Genomic DNA, 23,240 nt, shown 5'->3' on the forward strand with positions numbered 1-23,240 from the left:
TGCTTGCCCATGTATATGACATGGCAGCTTAGCTGGTGCATTTACTTTCAGGACATGTTCTCCACATAACCTTCTACTTGTACATTTTAGGCAAAATACATTTTGTGACGTGGGGAATGAAACATTAGTGATTAAAAAAAATTGGCTGAAAATACAGTGGGAAAGAGCAGAATAAATGCAAGGTCATGATTGTGATGGGCCATGAAATTTGAGATGTGGGAATCCAAAGGGTGTCCTCTCTATCCAACAATTAGAATGACCCAATTATCTCTCCACATTTCTGCAATTGGCTCCCGTGTAGAGCTGGTTTAGGAAACTTTTTTCCAATATATTTAATGTATAAGTAATGCTTGTCTTAGAAGATATATTTACTGTACATATTGGATTTTTTTTTTTTCTATTGTAAAAATATTGTATAAATATGTGAAATTAACAGATTCAGTCCAGACAATTGTCACGTTATATTGGGTTGGTTTTGGGTTGTTGAGTATGCTTGGATTTCAGTTGCCAGTATTTATTTTAGAAGTTGAAATTGAGGTTAGATACTATTTCATTAGTTTTCTCTAGGTCAAATTTTTTGTATCAAAAAATATTTACTGTTTTGCATGATATGGTATCATTTGTATCAAAATATTTACAAGTTGTGTTACCTAGCCATAATTCCTGAACTAATTGTATAAGGGGAGGATGGAAGAGTTTATCTCATGTCTTAGAGAGGTTGTATCCCATTGCATGCCTTTTGAATCTCATCCCTGTACATGTTGAGGAAGGTCAATGATGAAGTTTCTGGTCTATCTGAGTTTGGGGTTAGTAGCATGCTACACCATAGTGTCACATCATTTACTTCCATTTAAGGCTTTTCCAGATCTGACTACCTCTTCCTTTTCCCTTTATTGTAATAATATTTTTCATTCCTTATACCCATTTTAATATAAACAAGTCCTATAAAATTACAGAACATTGCTTCTCCCTGAGCCTTGAACTTGACCTCATTTGACTCAAAAGTTTTACTTGCATTAGATTTCGGATCTGAAGGGATTAAGACTCTGGTCTTGTGCCATGTGTGGCTGAAATTTTTGTACATGTCATGTAGCTTTATCCCATGTTTGATAGTTTCGAATCTTGAAGAGTTTTCACCTTTTTCAGCCCTTACTCTTATTGCTTGCAGGGAAGATGCTTGGACAGATACTGGTCACCAAACAAACTGGGCCCCAAGGGAAAGTAGTCAGCAAGGTGAGTTTTTTTTTTGGTCTTATAGTATAATTTATTTTTTGTGAGTCTACTCCATTGCTGCATTAATTAGACACCATCAAGCATGGAGTCTGGATAGTCCTCTGTATCAAATTCTTTTGTGGTTGAATTAGTTTTTCTTTATCACGGTCTTATAACAAAAAGTATATTAGTAATATTTTCTCTGCCTTCCTCTCAAAAAGAAGAAGAATTTGCTGGTTCCTTCCCTAACCATTTCCATCCATTTTGTATTTCGTTGCCATTACCTTCTACCTGATATGACTTGTGCGGGAGCAATGAATGGGAAGAGGAAGAGATCTGGCTGGTGGGGGGGTGTGTCTGGGGTTTGGTGAGGAAATTGTTTGAAGAGGAGAAGCGGCTGGTTCCATCAGTTTTCTTTCTTATTGTGTTTACCCTTCATTGTCAATACCTACTTCCTGGTACACCTTGCATTAATTGTCAGTATCTGCCCTGTGTCAAAGATGTCGAAAAAATTTGATGCTTCTAGCTTGTATTGTTAAATTCCTTTACACAGTGTTATGTTCTGCTGTTTTTGTTTACCAGTTATGACATCTGAGTAGCTGTTTTTTCCTTGTGTTTGAAGGAGATAATCACTGTTATTGTTCCAATATAAGAAATATATTCTTTTCAATTTTATAGGTACCTCATGGGTTAAAAGCAATGTATTTCTTTTCATTTGTTTTCTACCATATATGGGCAACCAAATGAGCTCTTAATGGATGCAGTTTTTGGAGGTTTTGGTTTATGGGACTTCAATCAACCTCCATAATATTCTCACATAAAATATCATGTGTAAGTAACAAAAAATCGCCATTGACCTCCATACAGATCTATTCCAAGTTCTTGGCTTTTTGTAGTATTTTATCATTTTATTATTTTCAAACTTGTTCTGTTTCTATGGACCTAGAACTGAAGGTGATGCAGTTGAGGGTGTTGATGTGGTCCTATGTCACTCAAACACGAGGTTTAGGATTCCAGCAAAACAACCAGAATCGCATGACATAACCCAAAAAAAATAGAAACAACCAGAGAACTATTGTAGGGTGATCAGATCTGATTACAACCCTGGTCAATGGGCTTAGTAGGTATGAGGAGCGACTTGTCCAAATAGAAGGGACTATGTTTTGACCGATTGGAGATAATCAAGGAAGTTTGAAAATAAAGAGTTTAAAAATTAGAAACTTAGGATTGGGAACAATAAGAAACTGCTGTAACTGGTATCTGGTTTAGAAACAAAGTAAATAGTAGTTAACTAGGAATAAACAGATCAATGGAGACAACTTCCAGCCTACAGAATCAGAAATCAATGGAGTTGGGAATTTGTCCAAATAGAATCTTAACCTGCAACAGAAAAGGAGATTAATGAAAACAGAAGTGAAGCATGGAAAAGGGTCCTAGCCGCAGGTCACATTAGAAGACACTAATCTGTTCTAGATGATAATTGATGGATGCTTGGAAGGTTGTCCTGCAATATGGGGTGAAATCTGAAACTTGAAGTACAAGAGAGAGAGAGCTTAAGGGCTGAGTAGACACCTTAATGAAGAAGGATAGATATGACCTAGGCTTGACTCCCTAGGCCTTGGTCAGGCCAGCATCTTACCAGCCTCCTAGCATCTCACTAAGGATTTCCGCATCTCACAAGGAACAGGAACAGCCAAAGGTTTTTTTGTCAAAATCGTTGGGGAAGTATGACCCCCTACTCCTTTATTTATAGCTTTGCAACATTGCAAGAAAATAGTAACTCTTCATGCACAAGTAAGAGAGTAATAGAGAAAAAAAATAGAAAGCTTCTAGACTACTACAAATTAGAAACTAACTAATGTAGGCCTAGATTGGTAGGAGACCAACTAGGATCCAATCAACCAGGAGCTGTTATGAACAGGTGAATCGGCTAGGTCAAAATAGGGTTTTTGGTGAAATTAGGGTTAGGGATTGGTTAGGGTTATGGTTTGATGTATGGGTTATGTCAAGTCAACCCCCCAATGAATTGATTGAATGGATTAAGAGTTGTTTGAGTTGAAAATTAGAGATAGACTCTCCCATCTCTCTCCTCTTTCCCTCCCCAGTCCCCATGGTTTTGTTTCTCTCCTTTTTCTCTTAAATTTCTCTTCTTCTGTTCTTCTTTGTTTCCCATCTTCTCCATTAAACTACAAGTCAGTACCATAGTTATCAAGGCATCGCCAAGACACCACCTAAGCATCCAGACTCTTTCTTGGGTCCAAGGCGACAACACGCCTTGTTGACACTTTACGAGTTAACGTTGATTTATATTTATTGCTTTGTTTTTTGATGAATATACTATATTATATCTTATGCTTTGTTTATTATATGTTGCCTTTCTCATATTAGGTCATTACTAGCATAATTATATCATATTGCATTGATGCAACATAAAAGCATAATTATATAAAATTATTATTGCTATATTACGTAAAGTCATATATTGAACGCTAGGTGGGCGCCTTGTCATCTAGGAACCTCTTCAACACCTTAGGCCGCCTTGACAACTATGGTCAGTACCATACCTGCGCATACATTAATCTCTCACCCTATTAATTCTCTTTACGCAGTCTACTGTTGTGTTATTCTCCTCAATAATTTCATTCTATTTTGCTGTTGCTCTCTTATGCTTCTGTTCTGAGTTAATACAAGTTCTTCCCAACGTTTTCTAAGATTTCTTCATTCAGTAGGATTGTAAGAAATCTTAGTTTAGCTACTGTTTTACCTGATTATATGCTCTGGTATATCTGCAGAGTATTTACTTTAAGTAGTGTGTTCTTTCCTTCGTAACCAATTACTGTTTTGATCTTTGTCAAATCAGATATCGATTTCTGGTTCTGGAAGCTTCCTTTTGTGAGTAGGATTCTTCAATAGCTAGTGATCAATCCCTTGGATTGGCCCTAAATTTTAGATATAATAGTCTCCCATCTAAATAATACCTTCAATCAGATTTCTGTCCATATCTGAGTTGCTGATTTATTGGTATCTAATTTCTCTTGAATTCTGGAAAGTGTTTATGTCTGTGATCCTGCTGGTTTTCTGAATCTAACATTAGGTGGATTCAATCCTCATTGGAAGGTTTCATATTCTAAATTTATTTTGTGAAAATATTTACCAGCTTACCTTTCAAAAACCTAGTTGTGGAAGGACTTACAATGAAAAACTAATTTTTATCCTTGGCAGGTTTACTTGTGTGAAAAGTTATCTCTTATCAATGAGATGTATTTCGCAATCACTCTTGACCGTAAAACTGCTGGTCCGGTAAGTTCCAAATGTAGTAGTATATTTCTGTCTGCTATCATTTAATTTTACTTGTGATTTCAACTATGAAGTTTACCTGTGTTCTCTTTCCTTTAAATCCTTTTTCTTCATGATGTACTTTGCTCTTGTTTTTTACTGTAAAACCACTGCCCAGTAGGTTCCAAATGAAGTATTATATTCCTTGCAAGTTGGAAATGGATGTTTAACGATAACTCTGCATGGTATATGTATGTCCTCTTCTTCAGATCATTATTGCATGTCGGAAAGGTGGTACCAGCATTGAAGACCTTGCAGAGAAATTCCCTGACATGATCGTTAAGGTTGTTATTGCCATCTTCTCTCAGCATTTGCTGACATTTTCATTGAATTCCCTCATATCATGTTGAGTTACGCAGTCTAATCTTGTTTTGGCAACCAGGTTCCTATTGACGTTTTTAAGGGAATCACAGATGAAGATGCTGCTAAAGTTGTAGATGGTTTGGCTCTCAAGGTGGCAGACAGAAATTCTGCCATGGAACAAGTGAAAAAGCTATACAACCTTTTCTGCGAGTGTGACTGCACACTTTTGGAGGTGAGAATATAAATAAATACACACACACACACACACACACATATATATATATATTATCAAACAATATACAATTGGTTGAGGGCGGGCCTTGGTGCGATGGTAAGGTCGCTCCATTGTGACTAAGTGGTCATGGGTTCGGGTCTGGAAACAGCCTCTGTGAAAGCAGGGGAAACGCTGTGTACATTATGACCCTCCCCAGACCCCACAGTGGCGGGAGCCTCGTGCACTGGGTACACCTTTTTTTTTCTTAATATACAATTAGTTATTTTATTGTTCTACCTTTTCCATTCTCTTTGCTGATGGCTTCTTTATATCTGATTTTTCATGGACAGATCAATCCGATTGCTGAGACTGCTGATAACCAGTTGGTAGCTGCTGATGCGAAGTTGAACTTTGATGATAATGCCGCTTTCCGCCACAAAGATATATTTGCTCTTCGTGATGCATCCCAGGAGGACCCTCGAGAGGTATGGACTCTTCATTCATTCATTGATTTATATATGTCAAGGACCCTGCTGACTTAAAGTTTGGAGATGACTTGCAATTTTCCTATCAAGTTCTGTGGTCAGAGGACCGAATCACAAATAGCAGTTTGGAACTTTATTGCCAAAACCTGTCTGTTGCAAGTCTTTTCAAAACTATGGGGCAGCAAGGTGTCAACCCCTCTTGAATGAAGCCACTGTGGTAATCTCCTGTTATCTCTTGTTCCCCTATGCGGAACTAATTATTCTCATCATTTTTCTGAAGAGAGTCAACCATAAAGAAACTGATTTTGTGCGAAATTTGTTACTTTCTTCTTCAGCCGAAGTTTTGAGAGATTCTCTCGGTCAATTAATGAATTGTCGTGGGAGATGTGTGGGCATAAGATCCTTTTTGTTTTGTGGTTTTTTTTCCCCTTTGATGTTAATCACATATTGTGGGAAAGTAGAGCAAGTAATTTTTCTTTTCTTTTTTTTTAATTTTAAAACATAGAGACATAGAGTTGAGAGGGAGAGAGGGGGGAGCGGAGAAGGGAAATGAGGATCCTCACTTGTTAGTTTTGAATTTCTTGTTATGATGCCATTCATTTTTCTGACAGGTTGCCGCTGCTAAAGCAGATTTGAACTATATTGGCTTAGACGGAGAAATCGGTTGCATGGTGAATGGTGCAGGGTTGGCAATGGCTACGATGGATATTATTAAGTTGCATGGTGGAACTCCTGCCAATTTCCTAGATGTTGGTGGGAATGCCTCAGAAGGCCAGGTAATGAGTTGCATTCATAACAAAATTTTATTGATAGAAGAAAGGTACAGAGTAGTATAACGAAGGCCTACACATGACGGAAAGTAAAAAGGGGAAACTAACAACATAATAGGAGGTTCTCCCAAATACAGAGATTCCCTAGATGCCCCTCCTCCAGCTAAAGTGTCTGCCACTGAAATAGTCATTCCCTTTCTCCATGATAGAGAGAAAGCTCCTTGAGTTAGAAGTGATCTAGCTTTGTGGATCATATGAAGATATTTCCGAGGACATTCAAAGGGGACGTCATCCATCCAATTGTCGTGTTTACTACAATAATGGAAGTTTCTCCACTCATTAGAAGTGGAAATCCCTAAACTCTGCTGTAGAGAGTCTGCTCTCCCCATTGCACCAGAAAGAATCCTACAGATCTCAGCTCTACCTGGGTTTCACAACTATCATAGGTCAACTTAACGGTACTAGGCGAAAGTGGAGCCCATTATATGCTGAATCCGAAGAGCAGCCACATGGGAAGAAACCACCTCTGACCAGTCTGAAAGAAGTCATCTGTGGATAAGCCCTATGCCAATAGTGGTATCCCATCTTGCACTCCACAACATAATGGAACCTATCACCACTAATGATGTCCTCAACATCTTGATATTACGTGTAAAAACATATTTAGGATACCATTTATACTAAACTCAGCATATGCATTAAAACATAAGATCTTGATATGTTCATATGAAGCATCAGTCAATTTTCTAGCTCTAGGTTCAGAGAGCCAGTGGTTAAAATTGGGCAATCCAATCCAAAAATGCCCTGAAGTTTACACTTTAATGCCTATTTCAATTTCTCTTCCATTTTTAAGTTTTATTTTAATTAAGAATGGTGAAAACATTGGCGGATGATGTCATAGTTGGGGTAGGTACCACTGAATTTGTCTCTCTTTTCTTTTTTCATTCATTGTGTAGGGGCTGTTACAGGCCTTTCTTGGGGAGGGGTCATAAAAGGCATTATCCTTTGTCGCACTGGATCTCAAGTATGGTGCTTTAAAGATGATGGAGGTTGATACCTTACAAGGATTTGTATTTGTTCTTATTGATATTTACTGTTCATGGTGAGCAGGTTGTGGAGGCATTCAAAATATTGACATCTGATGACAAGGTGAAAGCTATCTTGGTAAACATTTTTGGAGGGATCATGAAATGTGATGTAATAGCAAGTGGAATTGTCAATGCTGCCAAACAGGTGATATATTGTGTATGCATTCTAGTGATTTTGGTACTTATGTGCATGTGTACATGGTTTGTTTTAACTTGGTTACCCATTAAGAAGTAAAATTCTGGTATAAACTGGTGCTTGGAAACATCAATTTTAAAAAAAAAAAAAAAACTGTGGCAATTGAATTTGACAAAATTAAATACTTTTGCAATAAATCCTTGTTTGTGCTAGAAGACAGTTGTTATAAAAGCATTAACATTTTTATTGGGTTTGTTTTGAAGGTTGCATTGAAAGTACCTGTGATTGTTCGTCTTGAAGGCACAAATGTGGATCAAGGGAAGAGAATTTTGAAGGTAATTGTGAAACCTAGTCTAGTTTCTGATCCAACTACTTTATCTGATTATCCATTACAACTTATTCTTCTACAGAAAATATGCCAAGATATTTTGTTTAAGAACTAAGAAGGGGAAAATACTAATGTCATATGCATTTGATGTTTATGGTGCTAGGACTTCTAAAAGAAATGGAAGTATATCAGCTGACTGACTTTTTTTTTTCATTACAAATGGATCTGTAGGAGAGTGGAATGACATTAATCACTGCAGAAGATCTTGATGATGCAGCTGAGAAAGCAGTTAAAGCAACGGCAAGCTGAGGGAATTAATGTTCCCATTTTATTGCTTCCGTGCAGATTGTTTTTTATGGTAAATGAAACATGTTCACCGATTTCGGACACAGGCATAGAAATCAAAATGCATAGTAAAGAAAATTTGAGAGTTTTTTTTGTTTACTGAAGACCCAGAGGGATTACTCAATAAAGCTAGCTGTTTTACAATGAATTATTGCAGAATTTTGATCACCAAGTCAATGATGACTTGTGTTCCCATCTGTTGACATTTTTCATTTACCTTCTTGGAAAAACTCCCGCACCCCCAACACACACACACACACCCAACAAAACAAAAAGTTATCTTAATTTGATATTCTAATAAAACCGAGAATTTATTCTAAAGGCAAAATTATAAAAGGTAGATCTGGGATCTAGTCATCCAACCTGGTTGTATTTTATTTCGAAATAAAGAAAAAAATGGATGCCAAGTTTTCCTTCAGCCACAGGAATCCATTTCACCGTGACGATTCAAATGCGCACGGGGTATCTGAGAGGTTATTTTGGGAAAAATACTAAACCCTATAGGGGTTTATGAACCCTAGGATGGTGGGGTGAACGTTCCAGCCTGGTGGAGGAAAACCATTTTCATAAAAGATTGTATTTTTAATAGAGGAATCCAAGACTTGATTTCCACAAGGGCATCCTCCCTTGGGTTTTGTAATTTAGTCGTAATCTTATAAGTTGGGGCAAAATCGCATGCCATATGAGATGGACTCCAAATTTTGTGGATGGGTGGATCTTATGGTCTATACTGCTAACATGTAAAAATTTCAGCCCAAACAGGATTGGGAGAGTTCAAGTAGGATCTGAGTAGCGTAGTCTGTGTACGTATGGATCTATGGGAATGCATGCCAATATATTATATATAGGAAGGTATTTGGTTGAATTATGCTCTGAAATCAAACATTTAGCTAATCTGCCAGGTTGTATTATCTATACAAACACATTACATTCCACATGGCACAATGAAAATGGGTCGTCTGTGCAAGAGAGTTTTTCTATTTCAATCAATACTTGAGGTATTCCATGCTTTGGGTATTTCGGTAAATTGCATGTACTGGGTTTCGCTATATATTTGTAGGGAGGGTTCGTTCTCTGTAATCGATCTGAGAGGTGTGAAGACAAGCAACTGTAACCCTATCCTTCATTGATAATGATACAAATCTCATCTGACCGTGGACATAGGCAATCTTGTTGAACCACGTAAGTCCTTGTGTGCATTGTGTGGTTCTTGTTTGCAATTTCCATTCGTTTTTCTGCATCGTTTTAGCTTCTCGTTTACTACAGTAATCTGACTTCGGTTGTTGTTTCAAGCCACTGGTTGAGATTTTTGACTGAGCATGGCAAGTACAGTAAGCAGATAGGAATAACAGGTGATATCCCTTAAAGGTTGAAGTATGCGGACCCATTGATGTCTAGTACAATTAGCAAATTGGAATCAAATCCTGTTTCTACAGGTAATGAATTACTAACTGTATTATAAACCAATACTAGAACCATATTTCTTAGAGAAACTCTGTTCTGTTCAATTAAACCTCAAAGAACTCCAAAAGGTACATAAGAACAAGGAAGGACAAATAATGGAAACCTGAAAAAGAAGGAAGATGACTTACATTCACATTGTTACAATTATTTATGAATTGAGATGAACCTAATAAACCAAGTGATCAATCTGAATACACCATGATTACTTCTTATTTCCACTAGAACATCTGTTCTGATAACTTCTTAAAGCATTATTACATTTGTAATAATCTCACCAAAAAACAAAACCAAAAATAAAGGTCAGTTATTCCCAGGAGGAACTAATTAGACCTTCTTCATAGACTTGGCAATCTTTTTGGACAGACAGTAGGCAATGGATTCAATGGTGATCATGGGATTGACTCCAACTGCAGTGGGCAAAACACTTCCATCACATACAAATAGACCCTCTGCATCCCAACTCTCACCATTTTCGTCAATTGCTCCTTCTTCAGGAGTAGCTCCCATCCTACAACTCCCCATCTGATGGGCAGAAAAGTATGTGTTCCAATGCTCTTTACCTGCCATTGGACCTTCCAATGCTGCAACAGAATCCAAAAACTCCTCCAATTCCTCCTCCTTTGTCCCCTTACATTTGATTCTCTGCCCATCATTCCTGAAGGTACCTACCTCAACAGCTCCAGCGGCAATCAAAATCCTCAGGGCTTGACGCAATCCTGCTGTGAGGTTCTCTTTGTCCAATTGAGTGGGTGAGTACTTTATCCTTCCTTCAGCCTTCACCTCCCCTGAACCCTGATCCCTGACTAGTGCAAAAATGTTAGAAGTCCTTGCATACTTCACCAACCTCTCCTTCATATCGCGTCCAGACAACCAAGGGAACAACGAAGCGAATGAAGCAGGACCCAATGCAGGAGTTTCAATGATGTATCTAATAATATTAGAATTCTCTCCCACTCCCTTGTGCAAAGATGTGATTATACCACCCTCATATGCTTTACCTTTGAGATCTGAACTTGACTCTGGAAAGTATCCCCAACCCATCATAACAGGGTGGAGACGAAGATGCTTGCCAATGTTTGGGTTCTTGAGTCCACTTGAGATCATTAGAGGTGGTGTCAAGAGTGACCCACATGCTGAGACTGTTACCTTAGCTTTGATGTGCAGCTCTTTGGTGATGTTTTTATTCAATGTTGTGGCCATTACTCCCAAGCACTTCATCTTTTTAGTTCCATTAAGCTCATTCCTTTCCAATATGAACTTCTTGGCTTTGCATCCAGTTAAGATCACTGCACCATCACCTACAGCATCCACCAACCAAGTAGAATCAGTCCCCTTTTTTTCTCCTGTTTTACACCCAAAACAGCAATCCCCACAGTAATGAATCTCTGAAGAATTCCGAGGAACAAATTCAACCTTCAGACCGATATTGTCGCATCCCTTACGGAGGGCTTGATTCTGGATTCCTTCCATTGTACAAGTCTCTGTGACACCAAGCCTTCTAAACACGGTATCCATGGCAGAGAGATAGTCGGAATCTCCGAAGATAGGAAGCTTGTGATCCACAGCCCATTCCTTGAGCACAGAATCAGGAGTTTTGATGCAAGCAGACCAGTTCACAGCTGAACCACCACCCACTGTTGAACCTGCAACTATCATCATTTCCCCATTAACAGATGTTAAAAACCCACCTTTTTCATAGAGCTGATCCATAGAGGGAGCCTCCAGAGAAGAATAGTCTTCAGGCACAAAATAGTCCCCTTTCTCAAGGACAATGACTTTTTGGCCAGAAGCTGCAAGAACTGCAGCTGCAACTCCTCCACCACAACCAGAACCAATAATGACAACATCACATTCAATATTGTAGTGGTTCTGTTGAGGATCTTCTATAACTTTCAAACCTTTTTCTGTGAGTGATCTAATAAGGGTTGAATCAGTTTCTTGCTTAGTTTCAACTATTCCTTTCTCAAGGGGTCTTCCCTTCTGGGTTCTTCGCGAGTTCTCATCAGTCTCTAGTTGGTATCCCATTGCATCCCAAGCTGGGTTTTTCGATTTTTCATCAGTCTGCATCAAGTCCACAAGAAGAGCAAAATTAAAACCTTGTAAATTCACTCTTCTCCAGTTCCATAAAGAGCTACCAAAGTACATTAATAAATGAATAAAACCGCAACCATACTCTTTATGGAATTAAAATTTTTTTGGGGGGTGATATTGGAACAAGTAATTTTAAGAAATTTTAAAAAGGGACTGTGTAATTAGCTCCAAAACATTCTAAATATGATTATTAAAATTTTCTTTACTTCACAATTAAATCCTTTCAATTTGAAAAGAAAAAATATATTTGGCCATCGATTGCTCCCGACCACGTTTGGTCTACGGAGCAGAAAAACTCTCCAAAAGGGGGAAGGGTACTCTAGTCAACAGAGCATACAAATCAACAGTAGGAGGTGGGTGGAGGATATTTCAGACACTTCGTCTAATAGGGAGAGTAAATGGCCATTGCTACTCACGATGATGTACATCTAGTTGATAGAGCAGAAAATCTCTCTAAGAAATTCCTACTTAAAAATTAATGGACCCAGTTTTTATGCATAGTTGTGTACATACAGTCTTTTTAATTTTTAGATAAAAATGGTCTATATATTAAAGCGTGACCAGTGCCAGATATCCGAATTACATAATTCTCATAATTATATACATATACAGTCATATCTTGCAACTGTTGGATGAAAGTGGGGGGAGGGGTTCCATCCAATAGTTGAAATGGACAGGCTTACATATAACCTTTTGCCAAAACTATAACACCAAAATCACTACACAACTTTTATATTTTTCTTTTTTAAATTAATTTCCCTTACCTTCTAGAAACTGTCTTTTATTCTTTTCTAAATTAATTTCCCTACCCTACCTTTTGTTTTACTCCATAGATACAACTCTCTACCAAAAATAAAATAAAATAGATAGACCTCTACAGCTTAGCTAACTATGAAAACAACAGAGTGCACCAATTAATTCTCTCTCTTAAAAGGCATATAAATCATGAAAATCCACAAAAGAATTAAGATTACTCAGAGCTTTACTATTTTAATTAATTACCAAAATGACAGATTATACCAGTAAACCCTTCCTGTTAAAAGCCATATGAAATATGAAAGGGAAAAAGTTCTCTGTCCAGGAGTGTGGCCTATGCCAGCACTCCCATGATTCTATCTCTCTCTTTCCCATGTGAAAAGACACCTCTACCCCCTTGTTTTAAGGAGGAGAGAGATAGACACAAGGGAGTGCTGGCGTAGGCCACACTCCCGTGCAGAAAACTACTTCCCATATGAAAATTAACAAAACAACTTTGATTAATACAGATAAGTTTGGTTCCCTAAATCACATAAAAAAAAAAAAAAAAGATGACTTGTTACTGAACCAAAAAAAAAAAAAAAAAAAAAAAGGAAGGCAAGAAGATTCTTCCATTTAAAGATAATAAAAATGACAACTCAATGGGTAGTTGCAGTATGTGACGACAATGGTTCTGGAATTTGGAAGTAGATCCATAACCATACCTTTTTTTTTTTTTTTGGTTGTTGCAGAAGAAAGAAAATAAAATCAAACCCAGAAATTTGAAGAAACAGAAATTAATCAGATTCAATAAACAGATGGGAAAAGGGGGAGAGGAAGAGGAATAACCATGGCAAGAGTGAGATTGAGAGCTTACCCGTGAGAAGAATGTGTAGAGACAGAAGATCTTGGTAATCAAAAAAACCCCTCGAAGAGGAACGAGGAACTTCTCTGTTGACCATTTCTTCAGAATCAATTCTCTTTTTTGCAATGAAATTTCAGAGAATTTGTGAATGAATGGCCATTTCGATCCTAAACAGAGCATTCCACACAGAAACAGAGTCCCCAATCTGGTCGATAGAACCCATAACACAATTCTCACTAATCCTACAGCATCTGATGAACCCCGCTTCACAAAAATCTCTGCAACCTGTTCTCCATTAAAAGAAAATACCAATTATTGCTAGAAATTAACAAAATTTCTTTCATATTATCCAGTATGAGAAAAAACCCAGAACCCAAAAGTACAAATTTTGAAATTCGATTCGATTTAGTTTGAACTTAGAAGCTCAGAATTATTATTATTACCTCATCAGGGATTGGGTTCTGAGAAGCAGAAGCATTGAAGAAGGATTGAACGGTCTTGGTAGAGGGGACTTCCTTGCTGCCAACGTGAAGGGGATCTTCTGAAGGTACAGGAGGAACGAAAGCCTCGCAAATGGCAGAGAGTGATTCAATCTGAGATGAAGAGAGGCCATGACTGTAGCTGTGAACTCTTCTTCCACCTCTCAGTAAAGGGTGGCATTCCCTGCTTCTTGCTTCCTCTGCCTCCATAATGTTATGTCTTCTTCTTCTTTTTCTTCTTCTTCTTCTTTTTTGATGTTCTGTTTTATGACTTCTAGAGTTCTATCTCTATATTTATATATGGACCTTGAAAGAGTCTAAAATAGAAAAGTCTAGTCCAATTTGTAGCACAAGTCCAATTTGGCGTAGGACTGGTCCTTAAATTTAATAGGCATAATAGACTAATTGAATAAAGTAGACTTCCATATATTTTATACGGAAGGGGTTTGCTGTTAGGCTGCGTGGTTCTGCACCACGCATGCGTAAATCAGGCAGTGGAAGCGCAAGGGGCATTGCCCGTATCGGGTGATCTGTATTGGTATCGCTAGTCATAGATCTAGATATTGTATCGGTGAAATGATTTGGACTAGGGGTAAAATACTAAGAGATTCAATTTTTTAGAAAAACCAAGGGCAAATTTGTCTGATATGGACCGATCCAGACCTATCCTTGTTGGTTTTGAAGGTGACCAATAACTATGAATTGATAGTGGAAAATCACATCAATGAGAGAGTGAGAGACGGATTCATTCAATAGGGCTTCACATTTTGTAAGGAAAAAAAAAGTGTTAGTGTGGATCTCACGGCTCATTATGTAAGTGGTTGTAAAGGAATCCCCACTAGGTGTACTTTTTTCCGTATTATTCTCCCTCTATCATGTGAAGCATAGGGAGATTAGTGCCATTATTGGCAAGGCGTGGGAGATTCTCCCCATTATTGAAAACCCTCTCCAAAGAGAGAGAGAGTAAAGGAAAGTCTTTTCAAAATTTATTTTATTTATTGGGAAAAAGAACGCTTCTTGATCGTTTGGCTCCTGTGCCTAGACATGGAATCGCCCTGACCCCATGGAAAGATGAAAATCCTATCTAGGTTGATACTTGTGTGTGCAATTCCATTGGCCAATGCAAGCGTGTAGGCACGTTCTTGAGGCCCAGGGAACATTCTCTCGTCCTTATTTATTTATTTATTTATTTGTTGGGCAAGAGATCTCTTCTACACAAACGTCTAGGCCAATGGATGAGCATGCCTGGATATCTACCCAGGGGACAGAGGTACTATTTCACAGTGCCTTGTGAGAGGGTGTAGGAAACACCACCAATTAAGTAGAGATCTTTTTCTTTTTCCCTTGTTAGAGGAGGGGGAGGGGAGGAATGTTTAAATCTCTCAAAATAAACAAGGGAAGAGCTGGCGGAGAGTTCATAGTTGAGTGCCGTTGCTCAAACGTTCTTAAGAGAGAGAGAGAGAGAGAAAAGTTTCACTTTCCGTGACTTGTGTGACGATTGACGAGACAAAACATAGGAAATGACGATATCTTTTGTAAATTTTCAGTGTGGGCGAGGTGGCTTTAGAAGGAAAAAAAGGGTCAGATTCAGTGATCCAACTAACTGAACCGAACCGGTCAATTCAAGTGGTTCATTCAACAGTGGTCCATCCTCAACGGCTAAGTCAATCAGTGGGCTAACAACCTACCTGGTTCAATTCAAGTTCGGTTCAGCCTTGGGCCTAATCTTCCTTGCTTTCTTCACGATTAATGTCCACAAAGATGCCTCCCATCAAAGCATCACAAGGTCTAAGAACCTTTAGAAATTAGAATTGTGAAGAAAAGGCAAAGATTTTCTATAATATCTATAATTTTTTCGTTTTTTTTTTATGGAGAAATTTTTTTTGCTAAGGAGTATATCGCCATGCCTAGACACATACAGAGAGGGCAAAATGATCGCCCCACCCCCCATAATTTCAACACATGTATTCTCATTGGTCTCCTGTGCATGCACAAGGGCCACACTCCCCCACAAACATGTTCCCTATTTTTATTAGAACAGTTTTTCTCCACCCATAGAGGACAGTTCATCCATCATCCTAGGCTTCACAAACCCCTCCTAGGGTTTAATATGTTCTAAAATACTCTTCCGATACCCTTTCCCACTCTCTCCCGTCCTGTGATAAATGGGATACCATTCACCGTGGGTGGAGAGAAACTCGATCCTTATTATTAATTAAAAACATAAAACAATAGCAAAATTTTAAAAATCAAACATGAATAATAGTATAATACATTTTAAAAAAAAAAAAAAAAAAAGGTTAAGCTTATTAGTCAATTAGTAAGGCCTATGGAAAAAGTGCAAAAAGCCTTTCTATCTGATGTTGATGGTTAAACCTTAAAACGTCAAGCAACTAACCGATGGAGAGATATCAAGCCTAAATCCACTCAGACCCTCGATCTAGAAGAACACAATAATCATCTAACGTGGATCTTTCCAATGCCAATGGTTGATTTATGAATTATTACTCTGTCAAACATTAGGGTCCCCTTGTTTTTAAAGAACCTTTAATTAGTATCTCATTAGTCAATTTATGTCCAAAGTAAACCATAAAATTAGAATTAAAATCTCTAATATTACATAGGGAGAGAGATTTACACACCTCTTGCATGTATTGTTATCTCCTTATCAAACCAATGAACACAATAGAGGGAGTGCATCAATATCCATATATAAGGGATAGAGAGAATATCAGAAAGTGTCATGAAGAGAGGGAGTGTGAGAGGATTTGTATTCCCAATCCCGATGAGATTAGTATTTTGAACCCTATTTTGATCCCATCGACCATATTTTTATCAGGCCAAAATTTGATCGATGAGATCAATATATAGAATACTCTTGTAATATGGTCATGTGCATGATTACCATTGCTTATCACTTGACATCTTATGGAATTTTACGAAAGGGGAGAGGCACTTTCTATGCCAAACAATATGAGGTGGGAGTCTATCACTTAGTGAGGGTCCACTCCTAAAGAAAAACTTTTGCCTACTCTTTTACCCTTTTAATATAGGGAGTGTCTGAATGATACCTTTATCGATGTATTTAGACCTTAACACATTCTTTTAATTGTCCATTGTCTTATTCTCGAAGGATTTTTATGATAGAGGTATAAAAAAGTTTTCAAAAATAAGTTGAAAGTGACATATATATCATTATGTCATTATCAAAAGTATATTGTCATACACATTTTTTGTGTATGCATGTAAAATGACATTATTATTTCATTGAAGAAAAAAAATTTGGCATATATACTAAAAAGGTAAAAAAATAAGGTTACAAATTATTTGACACATTGAGGAATACAATACAAAAATCTCTTTAATATAACACATTTTTTTATGAAGGTAAATCTTATGATTTTACATGTATACTGGAAAAAATAACAAGTTTTTCTAGAACTAGATCCTCTCCCAAGTGGGTGTCTCTCCAGCCATCCAGCATGCATCCGACGGCTGGGCTAGTATGATGCGTATCCAGGCACACATCCCGATGTGCATGCAGCCCAGCCGTCGGATGCACACTGGAGAGGCACCCGCAGGAGAGAATCTGAATCCAGTGCTTTTTCACCATGGTTGAAAGAAATTAATGGCCATAAATGTTTGCCCCATATTTATGAATAGTCGATAGAACCCTCATTATTGTGCAATACCCTATCAACATCATTCAAAGGCCTCGGTTAAGGGATTGACCATGCCTAAAGGAAAATCGTCCCTTAAAAAAGTATCTAAGACAATGACAAATTTTGATCATTCTCAAATTATTTTAAAAAACTTTTTTTTACCTCATGACTTAAATGACATTTAGAACAAGCATTCTCTGTGGGAGAAGTGCGGCCCCTACGCACATATGGGAGTCAATGAGAGTGCATGCATTGACATAATGAGAATGAGATTTTTACCTTTCATTGGGGACAGGACAGTCATTTCACCTTCCCCTCCGTGTTTGAGAATGGATGAGATCCCATTTAAACAATCCCTTTAAAAAATATAGAAATAATTGTGTCATTTAAATCTTCCCACCGACTTAGCACAAGTGGTTTTTGTTTTGGGACAGAGTTACCCACAGTGTGGGCTTGTGACGTTTACAAAGGGCTAAGTGGCTCACACAAAGTTGTGTTAGGTTCAAAGGATGACATCCACCATTTCTATTGGATAAGTCAAAGCTATCTTACATTCCTACCTACTTCCCCTACCCCCTCACCCAAAGCTAGCACCTTATGTTTCTATCTCTCTCTTCCTTCTTTATCCCTTTAAAGAAGTGAGAAATAGACCCATAACGTGCTAGCTTACGGTATACCGCTAGCATGCACATCCCTCTTTCAAAAAATATATAATTGTTTTTGCTTGGTGTGAAAATTTTGTGACAGCTCTTTTTTTGGCCTTTTTGCATGTTCTTCAATGGCTGGCATTTTGACTTTGAATATTATGCATCTATTGTTGGACTTAAGTGTTAATAATATTCATATCCCTATAAGATATCAGATAATTGAGATTTAAGACTCCAAATTAGGGGTGTCAATCGATTGGTTCAGTTGGGGTTCAGGTTGGGTTTTTTCGACTTCGGTGTAGTTTTTAGGAAAATCAAAACCAAATCAATAAGGATTTTTTGGTTTCGATTCGGTTTGAGTTTCGATGCGGTTTGGTTTCATGTCGATTTCAGTTTATGATAACGGTTTGGATTTGGTTCGATACCGAATTTTTTAAAACGGGTTGGGTTCGATTTGTGCCTATTTTCTACGCTTTCTCTTTTCAATTACAATATATTTCATTAGCCCCACACTTAAAAAAGAGATCATGGAAGAAACATTGTTACAAATCAATTTTCCTATTTTCATAACCTCATATTCATTGATTTGTAACAATTCCCCTTACAATCATAAATTTGCTCACTAATATTGAAATCAATTCAATTATTCATAACCTTATACTCAATGTTTGTTTTATCGGTTTCATTCGGTTCAGTTTTCAGTTTGTTATCGATCGATCCAGTGCAGTTCGATTTTCAGCCGGTTCCGTCATACCCCAATCCAAAACCAATCCAATAAAGATCGATTCAGTTCAGTCCGAGTTTTTTCCAATCGGTTTCGATCGTTCTTAACAGCTCAAGCTAGGTTTTGACACCCTTACTCCAAACTTGACTGATGAATGACTATTTTGGGTTTTAAAATTAAATTAAGTTTCCATTACTCTCAAGTCTCTGTTTTTTAACCTCAGGTTTAGCAATTTTCAAAATTCATCAATAGTCGACCGACCACCTCAGCTTGGTCCAAGTTGCATTTTTGTCAATCAAGCAGAGTTTTTGGACTGGTTGGGCCATCATTGAATTAATCTTTCTCAGGTGGCTCCCTTGTTGAACCAGCAAAGTATCCTATGGGCAGGATAGAATGAACCATCTGCTTTTAAAGAACTATGTGGTCAGGGTTACATTCTCATAAAAAAAATTGGGAAAATGTTCCCTGCACCGGGGCGTAGGATGCACCCAGACACATGGGGGTAGGCAAAATGATCAGCCCGCTCCCCCCTCCCCCTACATGACTGAAATGGCTGCCCTACCCCGTCCCATGTGTCAGGACGCAGCCTGCACCTCCATGCACTCCTAGGCAGAGAACATCACCCCAAATCTTACTTGATTTAAAACCTTATTCTTTTTTGGAAGAGGGTGGGGGAAGAAGAAAAAGAAATGTTAATTCTTGATTAGTGGATTATTGCTTAACTCCTTGCAAAAGTTTGGAAACTACTTTACTTTAATTTAATAGATTTGACCTTATACATATTTAGTAGCTTCAATTTTTGTGAACTCCAAATCTCTTTTAGGAAGTTTACCCAAAGAGAAAAAATCTCTTTGGAGGATTTAATACAGATTTAATGAGAGATAATTGGTAACTGCAATTATTAATAAAAGCTATTAGTTGTCATCCCAAAATGACAAAATAGCATAAATTAAGGGTAGTTCTCAACAAATAACTACTCTCTTTCTGGTTCATTGAGAATCAAAATTAGGGACCTAAAGAAGTAGTTGAAAAAATTGAATTCTTTCCGATCAGAGGGTATCAGTATCCAAATTCAGGTAATTCTATTCGATTTACTATTATTATTATTTTTTTTTATTTTTTTTTTTGGAACAGGAGGTATCCAGCCTTCGGCCGACTAAATCCTCTAGGGCTCGTGTATGACCCCGCAACACCACGAACCGTAAATATTAAAAAAAAATTAATAACTAATGATTTTGAGGGTTCATGAAGATTTGACGGGTTTTAGAGAATGAGGAAAAAATGTAAGACAACTGAAGAAATGGATTGAAAATGAATCATATCCACTGAGGGAGAAAAGTCCAGATTACACAAATCATAAATGTAAACAGATAATCAAAAATCCAAATTCAATTCGCATCTGTACCATTTAAGGATATTTGTATACGATCAGAGAATATCTGGATCCGATCATATCCTATCTGTATTCAATCCATTTACATCTATAAACTAAAATGCATTTTATCTTTTCAATAAAAAATCCTAGAGAAATGATGTGGCAGATCAACAACAGACCCGAAGCCTTTTATAGCTAAACATCATAGAATATATGAAATATTGCCTTCCACTACGTGTAAGTCTTTTTAAGCATCTGATATTCATGTGTGAGATGATTGGTGATAATCAAATCTCAAAGTGTCAAGCAACTAAAACTGGTGAAGAGATTTCAGCCCTATATCCTGTTAGACTTACAAGAATCATATCTGTTGCGTGTGGAAATCTCCGACGCTTGGTTCGCCCACGGATGAGCCTGCAAGGACCAAGTGATGAGCACAAGAGAGCCGGTGTGGCTCCGGCCTAGGACTCTTCGATGCTCAAGTTAGATCACCAGTGCAACAGCGTAACTGCGTAATGAAAAGCCAGATGAGGAATGGTGCTTCATACCTGGGTATTTATAGAGTGAGGATGAGATGAAGCGGTTGGGAGAGTCCTAGTATGGTAGGAGTCCTTCGTTCGGAAGGCTCTCTCGTGTAGAGCGGAGTGGAGAGCTATTTTCGGAGTCGGGCTATTATTAAGGTAAGAGTCCATGTAGAATGTGACTTCGTATTGCGCTGGGATCGTGACTCGATTCTTATCCCGTGATTCTCGAGATGCGCTGACGTGGCCCTGCGATCATCGGTGGGGCGCTATGGTAGCTTCCGTGGAGGAGGGCTCGGCCTGGGAGGTCGGCTTAGGAGGTCGGCCTGGTCGGTCGGCCTTGGCAGTCACCTCGGCCTGGGAGGTCGGCCCGAGAGGTTGGTCTCGGCAGTCAGCTCGGCCAGGAGTTTATGGCTGACCTGTGTGAGCTCGGTAGAGCTCGGCCTCAGCCCCCGGCTAACTTGTGTGAGTCCGGCTCTGTCAGGTGACTTATCGAAGATCGGGTCGGCCCGGTTTCCTGCTCAGCTCAGTTCGGTTCTCGGACTGAGGTCAGGTCGACCACATGGGGGCCTCTGATTGGTGGGGTGTTTTATGCCTCATCAATATCTAACATGGATCTTGCCAATACCAATTGTGATTTATGAATTTAAGACCGTTCATCATGAATTATTACTCTGCAAAACATGAATTTTTATCTGCTGCTGTAACTGGAGCGCTGCTGTGCGCATCGTGCGGCGCAGCAGTGGCCATGTGTGCACAACGGACCCCACTGTGCACACATGGCCGTTGCTCCGCACGATGTGCATAGCGGAGGATAAAGGTCCACCAAACATTGGGGGGGGTGTTATGTGTTATTAAAGAACCTCAAGTATCTCATTAGTCAAATTTTAATCTAAGTTGAGCATAAGCATACCAAGTGGGAAACGGATCTACATCTCCTCGTGTCTTGCTATCTCTCCGCCAAATCAATGAACACATTGTTAGGAATTGGATAGAACTCATCCTCAAAAGCTAGCCGATAAAGAGAGGGTGTCCAAGTATTTATAAATCCTATTCATATTTGACGTGGGACTATTTTTATCGCCTTCCGTGTAGAACCAAAACAATCTCCCCTTCCACTTGGGAACATCTGATATCACACTCGGTTCCCACACCGTTGCTTTGCCTTAAGTTTGGCCTCGTCAAACCCTAATTCTACTACAATCTTGGTTCTGATACCATTTGTTAAGAATTTGGATAGAATTTATCTTCAAAAACTAGCCATTAAGGAGAGGGGGCTTAAGTACCTATAACTCCCCCCCCCCCCCCACACACACACACAAACTCCTCACTCATATCCGATGTGAGACTAATTTTTTTGCCTTCCATGTGAAACCCTACACATAATAGAGGGAGTGCCTCACGATTCATATACAAAAGAAGCCATATGATTATGAAGGAGAGAGAATATCTAAAAGTGTCAACCGAGGAGAGAGAGGGGGGGGAATATATTCTACCGATCGTATGTACATCATTTTTCCTTATCACATATGCAAATTTTTTACGCTTTGATAATTCTACTCAATTTTGAATCATGTTTTGACCCTATCACCTATTTTTACTGGGCTAAATATGATCTAATGAGATCGGTATTTTGAACCTTGTTTGGACCCTATAGCATACTCTTATCAACCTAAAACTTGATTGAAATATATATAGAATACTCTTGTGTTATGGAGCCGTCGATGATTACCATTGCTCTTACCATGTGACATCTTATATATGGTATTTTACAAAAAGGATTTTCTTATTAACATTCCTTTAAGATATTAAATAATTTGTAATCGTACTTGTTTGGATCAAGTTTCAATTCATCCATGGTAAAAGAGGAATTCCTTGACCATGGGCATTGATATCGTCAGATGCCAAAGGGGAAATTTATTTTCGAACAAAACAATAAGGTGTGGGAATTTATGATGAGACAAGATTCTCATCACAAGTAACATAATTTAATGAGAGAAATCTTCTCACTCCATTGGTTAAAGGAAAACCATCTCCTTCGAAAAATGTGTAAGACAATGACAGATTTTGATCGGTCTCAAATTATTTTTAAAATTTTTTTTTTATCGTTGTCTCAAATTAATCAACATTTGTCGCATTTAAATTTTCCCACTGTTTTAGCACAAGTGGTTTATGTCTTGGGACAGAGGCACCCACAGAGTGCGCTTGTGGGCATTTACAAAGTATTAAAACAAGTTGTGTTAGGTTCAAAGGATGACATCTCCCATGTGTCTATCCTACATTACATTAATTCCTACCTACTTCACCCAAATCCTTCTTCCCCACTTATAAAAAAAGTATAGGGGAAGAGTTATCTATCTAGGAGCATGTCCCTACGTTATCGCCGGGCTAATGAGAATGCGCACAAAATCATCAATAACGGTGGAATTTCCATTTTTCATGAGGGTGGTGTGGTCATTT

The 23,240-nt window shown here is 38.2% G+C and overlaps 2 protein-coding genes across 2 annotated transcripts in view; one reads left to right on the forward strand and one right to left on the reverse strand.

Annotated features, from left to right (window-relative positions):
• LOC122642562 (succinate--CoA ligase [ADP-forming] subunit beta, mitochondrial) overlaps positions 1–23,240 on the forward strand; it is a 29,090-nt gene that overhangs the window by 1,209 nt on the left and 4,641 nt on the right. The window contains exons 4-13 of the mRNA XM_043836073.1: positions 1,169–1,233; positions 4,435–4,512; positions 4,758–4,832; positions 4,931–5,083; positions 5,416–5,550; positions 6,162–6,326; positions 7,431–7,553; positions 7,808–7,879; positions 8,104–8,205; positions 8,236–8,254. Of these exons, the coding sequence (XP_043692008.1) occupies positions 1,169–1,233; positions 4,435–4,512; positions 4,758–4,832; positions 4,931–5,083; positions 5,416–5,550; positions 6,162–6,326; positions 7,431–7,553; positions 7,808–7,879; positions 8,104–8,181 (944 nt within the window). The 3' untranslated portion in view covers positions 8,182–8,205; positions 8,236–8,254. The remainder of the gene's footprint in view (positions 1–1,168; positions 1,234–4,434; positions 4,513–4,757; positions 4,833–4,930; positions 5,084–5,415; positions 5,551–6,161; positions 6,327–7,430; positions 7,554–7,807; positions 7,880–8,103; positions 8,206–8,235; positions 8,255–23,240) is intronic.
• On the reverse strand, positions 9,780–14,102 carry LOC122642559 (long-chain-alcohol oxidase FAO2-like). The gene is made up of 3 exons (XM_043836070.1): positions 13,816–14,102; positions 13,385–13,657; positions 9,780–11,742 (listed from the first exon to the last, which is right to left on the reverse strand). The coding sequence occupies exons 1-3, from the start codon at positions 14,059–14,061 to the stop codon at positions 10,006–10,008; spliced, it is 2,256 nt and encodes a 751-aa protein (XP_043692005.1). The 5' UTR covers positions 14,062–14,102; the 3' UTR covers positions 9,780–10,005.

Source organism: Telopea speciosissima, chromosome 10 (genome assembly GCF_018873765.1).
Source record: "Telopea speciosissima isolate NSW1024214 ecotype Mountain lineage chromosome 10, Tspe_v1, whole genome shotgun sequence".
Classification (NCBI taxonomy): domain Eukaryota; kingdom Viridiplantae; phylum Streptophyta; class Magnoliopsida; order Proteales; family Proteaceae; genus Telopea; species Telopea speciosissima.